The 10,006-nt window shown below is 41.9% G+C and overlaps 1 protein-coding gene across 1 annotated transcript; it reads left to right on the forward strand.

Moving 5' to 3' along the window:
* The first annotated feature begins 853 nt into the window (after positions 1-853).
* LOC308384230 (vesicle-associated membrane protein 3-like) lies at positions 854-9,050 on the forward strand. The gene is made up of 5 exons (XM_080862687.1): positions 854-1,032; positions 3,329-3,458; positions 3,531-3,689; positions 7,091-7,142; positions 7,634-9,050. Coding segments are annotated over exons 1-5 (360 nt in total). The 5' UTR covers positions 854-1,030; the 3' UTR covers positions 7,651-9,050.
* Positions 9,051-10,006: the final 956 nt, after the last annotated feature.

The raw sequence follows: 10,006 nt of genomic DNA on the forward strand, positions 1-10,006 counted from the left end.
TTTGCACACAGCTTGAATTCTGTAAAACATTTAATTCTTCAAATATATTTGTACAAAGGGAACATAACTGTGTTTCAGTCAGTGTAGAAGGAACCTAACACCGCTCCAATCTGTGGTGACATGCAAATGAGTTATGGAAAAACTATTTACAAAATGCTTAAATTTTGTCAACACAAACTCATGAGGGAAAAACATGAGAAAGGCTAAAATTGTGGTAAAAAAAAAAAAATCTGGGAAGAGGATGTGGCAACTTCAAAAAGTACAAAGAAGAAGAAATCCAGGAAAAATAACAATAACGTGTATTAATTAAAAAAAAACTCAAAGTCAAAAATTCATAAGAAAAAGTTGTGGGCTTATGAAAAAAGTCACAAAATAACAAAAAAATAATTATTGTAACATAAAGAGAGAAAGAGAAAGAAATTTTTAAAGAAATTTTTAAATATATGAAATAAGCTGTAATTTACACACACAAATAATTTTTTTATGCACGAGAAAAAATGTTCTTAGAATCTTCCCAGCCTGATCAAACATGAAATATCAGGTATTTTATAGTATTTATTGCCACCACACAAAGTCTGTTATTCAGAGTCACGTTCAGTCCCGAGTTTTTACTGAAAAAACATGAATTAGGATTTGTTGGAGTGGCTGAGGTGGAGCTGATGGACCGCAGGCTGATGATGTGACGTTTAAATTTACTCCTGAAAAAGTCAAATTAAAATAATAACAATAATAAAAATCCAGAAATGCATGTTTCAAATGCTCGAACGTAACCCATGATGTCAGGTTTGTGTTGGGATTAACTGAGAGACAGAGGAAGCGGGCATGCGTGCGTGTGCGCGCATAGGGGCGGGACTTGTGTCTGACGCGAAAGGTTTTTTCGGTCTGTGCGCAGCTGCTTCAGTTGTAGTTTTTCTACGTGTTTTAAGAGAAAAAGTGAATGAAGACATCAGACAGAGAACAGAAGTCCTCCTCCTCGGTTTAGGTCCAGCCTCACCCTCTGTCAGATCATCTCCATCATCCTCCAGCTCAGATGTGAGTACTCCGACTCATTTTTATTTATTTCAGGCTTTTTAAAACCTCTAAAATCTTTCAATCCATGTCTGCTTTAAAAAACAAAAAACAAAGTGTAGTTAACAGACTAAAGAGATTCCTCATTAAATTCCGTGGTGGGTACAGCTACAGCACAATTCAAACTCCTTTTTTCTTATTAATTTAATTTTTAAAATCAATTTTTATCTCTAAATTTATGGATCAAAAGTGAAACTTGTCTGGAAATGTCAGTGCTGAGACTGCAGAAGTACGACCGTGACTCACCGGGTGACTCACCTACAAAACTATCATCAAACAGTGTGATCGGCTGAGCTGTGATGCTTTAATTTCCTGTCACACACACACACACACACACACACACACACACACACACACACACACACACACACACACACACACACACACACACACACACACACACACAGAGAGAGAGAGAGAGAGAGAGAGAGAGAGAGAGAGAAACAAAGACTTAAACATATCACACGAAGCTACAAACACCTGGGAGTTTTTAGAGTGAAGAGAACCCACTGTGGGAATGTTTTTGGTGTGTTTTGTCCCGCGGGGGGAGGGGAGTGATTACTTAGTGCATGTTGATCTCCATCAGTCAGTCAGACTCCTGCTGCTGCTGCTGCTGCACTAATCTTTCTCCATTTTGCGGGTGGAAAACAAGCCTGCTGGCAGTAACACTGTGTGTGTGTGTGTGTGTGTGTGTGTGTGTGTGTGTGTGTGTGTGTGTGTGTGTGTGTGTGTGTGTGTGTGTGTGTGTGTATAAACTGTTTATTTTTTATTCTTTTAATTTGTCCTTTACCTCTTCTGAGCTGCTGAGGCTGTTTCATCCTCTGAGACTCTGATTTTGTGGACGGAGGCCAAACTTTGATGAGTCATGTTTCTATTACTGAATTAGAGTTTGTGTTTAGAATTCAGGCGGCGTTCCTGCTTTTAAGGTCTAACAAATTACAAGCTTCACTCTGTGAAAATCATCTGAGATCTTACTTCAGAGTTTAAAACATAATATTAGTAGCACACAAAGGTTTATTATATTTATTAATTATATTGTATTTATTGTCTGAGCCAAACTGAAGACTGCTGTGCTCCTCCCAAACCTGCAATCACGATCCTGATTCATTCATCAGCTGTGCTCATCGAGGCTGGCGCTCCATGAAAACCTTGCAGCTCTCGACTGTCACAGCTTCACTGCTGCCTCGGCCGATGAGCAAGGATCAAAAGTAAAAAGGAGAAAATCAAGAGTGCTGCACACCCTTTAAATCTGTTGTTTTTCTTTTTTCTTTCTTAAAACAAATATTTGGCCATTTTAAACCAAGTTCATCTCATTATTATTATTATCATTACTATATGTGCAGTTCCTTCACACAGGGGCGTTTAGAGGGGCGGCACCAAAGGAAATCAGACTATATAGTCAGAAATATTTCATCAGTGTAGAAAACTGAATGTCTTTCATGCTCTTGTGCAGCCATGCGTCTGATTGCTGATTTAACATTTGAGATTTGGAGCTGCACAAGAATGAAAAGTTTTGCTGTTTTAAACCTGAAACCTTTCTGGAACTCTAACTACACCTCGTATCATTGTTCTACACCACAGAACAACCCTGATTGGTCCATTCAGCACCGTGTTTCCTCCTATGTATTTCCAGCTGCTACTTTTTGTTAAACTGAAAGAAAAAGAAGGAATCAACAAGTATGTTGGTGGTGAAATCACTTCTTCTTCTTAATAAAGTCTCTTCTGCTGCCTTTGCATACACATAGACACTTTGCTACATGACAGTTTCCTTCCTATTGTTGAGTTCTTAGTTCCTAAATGCTTTTTGAGCTTTAAGTAAACTTTTGCAGCTAAAACATGTTATTTTCTAGAGAGATCCACGTAGAACCTTTAGCTATAGATCTGACCTACATACACACTATCTGTTTATATACAGTATTTCAAAAGTCAAGGCAGCAGTCGGCTTTGAAAAGTCAAGGAGCTGCAGTGCCTTTAAGCAGCATTCTTTAAATGGCCTTCAAGCTGTTTTTCCCCTCTGACATGTCAGTGCTGCTGTTGCCCTGCATCACTGTCTGCTCTCTCAGTGCCCCCACAACCCATACATCCACCTCTGGACGCCACAGGGATGTTTAGTCACCACTCCATCTTTATATATATTGCACATAAGCCTGAAGTTATGCGCTCAAAGCCTAGATGCCTACCTCTAACTGTATTCTACTGCTGGGATAAATGAGTCATTTTTGACTGAATTCTTGTTACAAAACTCACATTTTCCCTGCAGGTCGACTCCAGATGCAGCAGGGACTCCAGGAGCTCCCGGGGCCCCGGAAGGTGAGGGGGGTCCTCCAGCTCAGGCCCCAAACCTGACAAGCAACAGACGACTCCAGCAGACACAGGCACAGGTGGACGAGGTGAGGACTGCAGCTCACTACGAGCAAATGGAAAACGTATCAGAGATGCTGATGGGTGTTTTCATCCCTCAGGTGGTGGACATCATGCGTGTGAATGTGGACAAAGTCCTGGAGAGAGATCAGAAGCTGTCGGAGCTGGACGACCGCGCCGACGCCCTGCAGGCCGGAGCCTCGCAGTTCGAGAGCAGCGCTGCCAAACTCAAGAACAAGTACTGGTGGAAAAATTGCAAGGTGGGTGTGACACAAGGAGATTTTTCCACGTTTCCTTCCCATCACCCCACATCCTCCCCTCCGGTTGGTTTCTTGCAGCAGACAGTGTGGCCTCGGATTTCTGAGTAGAAACCACCATTAAAGTGTTTTTTTGTTTTTTTTTATAGATCTTCACGCATCAAACTCTAAACATAACATTACTGAAATAATGATCACAACACAGCTGAAGTAAATATATAGAGTTACAAATCAAGATTGCAGAACATTAGGTGCACCTGTAGAACTGGGCTGGACCCCTTTTGCTTTCAGAACTGCTTTAATACTTTGTGGCATTTATTCAGCGAAGTGCTGGAAACTTACCTCAGAGATTTAGCTCCACATTTTCACGCAAGCGCTGCAGATTTGTCAGCTGCACATCTATGATGCAAATCTCCTGGTCCCCAAGGTGCTCTGTTGGATTGAGATCCGGTGACTGCGGAGGCTGTTCAAATACACTGAGCTCACTGTCATGTTCAAGAAATCAGCTTGAGATCATTTTAGTTCGTGGCATGAGGTGTGCTATCTTGCTGGAAGCAGAATATGGATGTACTGTGGCCATAAAAGGATTGGCATGGTCAGCGACTATGGTCAGACAGGCTGTGGTGGAGAGATGCTCTTCTGCATACTTTAGTTGGAATGAGCAGTTATTAAGTTACCGCTGGCTTGCTATCAGCTCAAAGCAGTCTGGCAATGCTCCCCTGATTTATGACATCATCAGCAACCATTACTGCTCGCTGGATATTCTCTGTTTCATGTCATTCTTAAACTCTAGAGATGCTTGTGCAGGAAAATCCCTGTGGATCATTTCACACGTCTACATGCTTCAATGCATTCAGCTGCTGCCGATTAGATATTTGTGGTAACAGGTGTTTAAACAGGTTACATCCCTTGTTGTGGAAAAGATTTCAGAAAACTTTGAAATTATCTTTACATAATCAATGTGTTGTTTTCATGTTAATCTGTGATCATAACAGGTAGAAATGAAGCTGCACGAACAGTTTCAGTTTAATGTACCGATTAAGTGCATTTAACTTATCCATCACTACCTCACAGCATCTCCTCTTCATCCATCCAGCCTCAGATGCCAGGTCTTTTTTTATCTCAGCGTCAGTCCATCAAGCCCCGCCTCCCCTCTGTACAGTTCAGACCGTCCAATCGCTGGATAGCCTGAGGAGGAAGAGGATTACATTAGAGGAGAGGAGGAGAGACTGTTTGACTGACAGCAAATCAGAGAGAGGAAGAGGAAAATCTCAATCTGGATTAGAGTGACAGTCAGGGATTAAAAAGCCAGCTGTGATGTGTGACGTAACTCCTCCTATCCAACACACACACACACACACGTTTGTACATGGATACATCCGAACAATCATATGTGATGCATTTTATTCTGCTTTAATGACCCACACTGTCACCATAAACACACTCCTGCTCTCACAGTGGGCAGAGAACAAATGTGGATTCATACGCCGCTGAAAATAGACCCAAACAAAATGCTCTAAAAACACACAAAAACATTTTCTTTTAGCTTTTTCAATGACAGTTAGGAGATTTTCTTTCTTTATATGTAAACACTGAACAGCTCTGAATACACACACACATTTCAAACACACACAGTCACCACCAATCGCTCTCTCTCTCTCTAAACCTCTTGTTCTTGTTAATCTCTCTCGCCCTCCCCCCATCAGAGGTGATTTCCTGCCTGTTTCACTCTAATGTCATCATGTGGATTTTATTTATGGGGAATTTAGATCAACACACACGCACACTGTGCAACATGACATATATTAAAATCTGCAGGGCGTCGTCTGCTTTATATTTCTAGTTGGCCACGCCTACTCGGCTCATTTAAACTCTTTTTATTTTTATTCTTGGCCTCTGCTTGCAAACTTCAAAAGCTTCCTTTAATGGCAGTTATTGTAATTTCTTGTATTTAAAAGAAGTTCAAAACCTCCCAAAAAACTTACTGAAGCTTTAAAAAATAAAAAAGTCAACGAGATATCAGCTGAAGTTGAAGTATGGACAGGCAGTGCCACGAGGACAATGTCTTTATTTAATGATGGAAATAATTAAAAAAAATGCATTCTATTTCAAACGACAGCCTGGGAAAGGACATGGGTTACAAAGAAAAGTCCAAAGTTAAAAGAACAGCAGTGCACATCTAAAATCTATAAATGCTGCCCCCTGGCGGTGAACTTCTTAGTCCAAAGTTAACTTTTAAAAAGTACCTTTTAAAATGAAACCACACATTTCAAAGAGAAACAAGCACTAGCTCAACAAAGAATGACTCAGTATTATCAAAGTTATATGAATCTCTATCTCAGACTCACACAAGAGTGCAGAAACAGCTTGTTTAGCATCAAGGGAAATGCAATTAGTCCATCTTGTTATACAGAAATAGAAAGAAAATTCAGACTTTGAGAAGAAAGGAAGAAACATATGGGACCACCTCGCAGCTACAGACAGATCATCGCCCAGCTGTAAAATCCAGTTCTCACTGAACTAATTCAACAAATTTGGAGGAATAATTACAAAAAAGAGCGTTTAAGGCCACCCTCAGCTTACACCATCGTTCTCCTGATTGACTGCTCCCTTTAAACTAAAGGTTTGAACAGCAACACAGCAACAACTGTGTGTCTCAGATTATCATATGAAGACCATCAGATCAAGAGCTGAAACAACACTTTAGGCTTACTGGGATTGTTTGTACCGCTGAGACTGAATACATGACCGAGAATAAGTAAAAGAATAATCGCTCTCTTTTGCAATTACCTTCTGCAAATTTTAATAATGACCTTCACCACCAGGGGGCGGTGTTTGGCCAGTTGAAGTTGAGCTGATTTCTCTTCAGCACAGTCCACAGATGTTCACATGAAGTCATTGCTGTGGTTTCTTCACATTTTGTTGAAAGCTGAAACGTAATATGAGAAGGTTTATACCTATTTTAAACACAGTAATGTATATTAAGGACCTTAAAATGTATATTTGCAGGTAAATAAACTGAGGCTATAATTAATTGTAACTTCTACTTGTGCACTGTTTCTACTTAAAATTAAAGTGAAAGATTATTTCTAGCTAGGACCACAGTGCTCCGGAAAGCGCTCAAACAGGAGCCAGCGCTTCTCAACAAACAAGCCAGGTTTGGTGGACACATGTCTGGGTTAGAAGAGACCCCGAGCAGACTGAAGACAAGCTGGAGAGATGATGTCTCTGCTGACCCGGGAACACCTCAGTATCCCCTCTGAGGAGCTGGAGGAGGGGGTTGGAGGCTGATAAGCAGCAGACGATGGAGTGATTTATTGTCTCGGTGGAATTAAACGGCTGTTTCATCTTCTTAAGTTCATCTTTTGTTTCTGATGGCTCTGTTTGTTTTGTCTTTCTTCCAGATGATGATCATCATGGCCATTGTAGGTGTTATATTTGTTGGCGTCATTTTCTGTGAGTAAAATAAAGCCTTCTCTTATTTTTGCATGTGGTTTCTTGGCCTCCTTATGTGCACCTGTGGAGCATTTTCAGTATGGAGGTTCAGCTTCCTGGAAGCCCTGTTCTGCTTCTTCTGCAGAAACATTAAAACCCATTTTAAGGAAAGTTTGCAGACACACTCTGCCGATTAGGTTTTTCAAAGGCTAGCAAATTTTACTTTACTTTACTTTCAGAGCCGGTAGCTGCACCCATCACTGACTGCTGTCTGCACTCAGAGCTGCAGATCCTCGTGTAAAATCAGAGCAGTTTGATGCAGAAGTTGATGTTTGAAAGTACAGAGCAATCAGAGCAGCCTAAAAAAAGCAGACAAGCAGAAGATGATCCAGAGCTGCACCAGGAGACGTCCTAGGAGGATTTTACAGTCTGTTGCACTCTAAGGGTTATAAAAGCTTCTTTTTACTTTTAAATATCACTCAGAGACAAATATCTGTGTTTGCTGTCCTCAGTGTATTTCTTCTACTGAGCTGCTCTTCAGGGATGGACGAACAAGTCACAGGACGAGTCTGCACCACCGAACGCCAAATCCAGCCTCTCCTCAGTGCTCCTCCACCCCAGCGATGCCTTCCTCCAAAGCCTCCATGCATGCTCACATAATGTGCTCCACTACCTCCTTATTGTGCCTCCGCATGAGGCCAGTTTCCTGACTTTGTTACCGGGTTGGGTTTACTGCAGGTGTAAAATCTGTTGACCCAGGTTTGTCCTTTAAACACTGAAACAAAAAGAAAAAACCTCCTGCTGCGCCTGGTTTTTCTGCAGCTCAGTGCATGCAAGATTCATGGACAGGAAGCAGTGTGAGGTTTACTGGACACCAGTAAGAGCTGAAGTCGAATAGTCAGCTGGCTTCTCTTCAGAGGGCTTCTGAGTGACCCAGAGGGATGTGAGCAGCATCCAAAAGAGCTGTTTGAGTTCCTTAAATACAAAGGAAAGGAGCAGCATTGCAGACTAATCTTGAAATAAAATTAGGTTTCCGTGTTATACTAAAAATCTCTACAAAGTTAGGCTTTGTGCTTTAAATATAAAATCATCTATCCAAGTAAATTTAAACGTACGATAATTCAGTTCACATAATGCAGCCTTTAGGATTCTCATCGTCAGTCATGGAAATCTTCATAAAGGCAGGAGTGACACTGGATCGCCAGATCAGCAGGAAGGGAAATTAGAGATATTCATCTTTTCTGTAAAGTTACAGCTTTGTAAAGACGAAAGCCTGCATCGAACTTTGTTATCAGGCTTGAAACCCATCGTCTCTGTCAGGCTTTGAGGTTTTGATGATCCAGCAGCAGAGGAAGCCCGACTATGATGAACCTGCTCACCTCTCAGAACAGTTTGTTGCCTAAATCGACCAATTCTGACTTTCTCGCTCTTCATCCTAACGCTCACGCCACGAATCCTCATGAGTGACACTGAAATCAGGTTTCCTACTCGAGCTTGAAACATTTAAGCACAGCTGCTCTTTCTGTGTTAAACCTGGGTTTACAGATTCCTGCTTGGCTCTTCTCTCGGTGCAGACCATTACTGAGCAGAAATCTGACTTCCTGCGTGATTAACCCACCTGCTCGCGTGCCCAGCTCCGTCCGGCTGTCCTGCATTTGTTTCATCGTGTTGTGAACCAGCCTGAGTTTTGTTATCTGTGGTTTGAATGTTCAACATGTTTCTTTGTTCAGCCTGGATCGGTCCCCTGTGTGTGAAGGAGCTTTGAGGCTGAAGTGATTATTTAACCTTTGAAATATATTAGTCCATCTTAGACCGAATGGTGGAAGGTGGGAGTCGCTCATCATCATCATCGTCAGTGTTTCTTCTGTACTTCTTTGACACGCTCAGAGAGAACAGCCTGGACTTTCTAATAAAGTCATGTTTGCTACACACACACAGCGTCTTTGTGCCCTTGTTTGTTTGGCATCTTTAATATTCTTCAGCCTAAATACAAACTATAGGTTTTAAAGGGCTTGTGTTTTAAATGAGTCCACGTTGAATGTGCAGCAGTCGCCCACCTGAGCAGGCACATTTTAATAGAGCAGAAGATTTTGCCTTTCAGGTGAAGTCTCATACAGTGAGAAACATTAAACCAAACTAAAAATACGAACACCGCGTGGGTCATTGAGGACTTGGTGACATTTAAAGGAGTTTAAAATACAGTTACCTGATAAATATACTTTCGTGGTCACACCTTACTCGTACTGGATTCAACCCTCCTTCAGTGCTGCTTCGGCTCTTCGTGGTACAAAGGTACTGGATACACTCCTGAGATTTTGGTCCATATGAATACGATGGCGTCACACGGTGGAGGCCTCGAGTACAGTGAACTCAGTCATGAGAAACCAGTTTGATGACGTGTGGACAGAGACGTACCTGAGGACTGCTTTTCTTCAGTCTTTGGGCTGTGACTCGTTTCCTGATGGGAGAGATGCATGCGTGCATTTGTTTCCAGGCTGCACTCGGTTGTATCTGGTGGTCATTTGAGGTCACTGTTGCATTCCTGTCAGCTTGAACAGGCCAGCTCCTCTGACATCAACAAGTACTCTGCTGCACTCTGGACATTTTCTCCATTTTGGACTCTGATTTACCCACGTAGCCTCTCCAAAGCAGATCAGCAATTTCTTTAAAAATAATCAGAACAGCCCATCTCACGCCATTCCACATTCACCTCTCTTCCCCACGCGTACATGCCCGAATGCACCAACCAATAACATGGCAGCCATTTAATTTGATATTTGTGTTAATGAGGAGTTGAACAGGTACAGCCAACAATGCGGCCAGTGGCTTGCCGTCAAGTACCTGGAGCTAAGCTTGCTGGCTGGTGGAGACTCCTGTGAGGTGAA

Source organism: Rhamphochromis sp. 'chilingali' (genome assembly GCF_963969265.1).
Source record: "Rhamphochromis sp. 'chilingali' genome assembly, chromosome: 17".
NCBI classification, from domain to species: Eukaryota; Metazoa; Chordata; class Actinopteri; order Cichliformes; family Cichlidae; genus Rhamphochromis; species Rhamphochromis sp. 'chilingali'.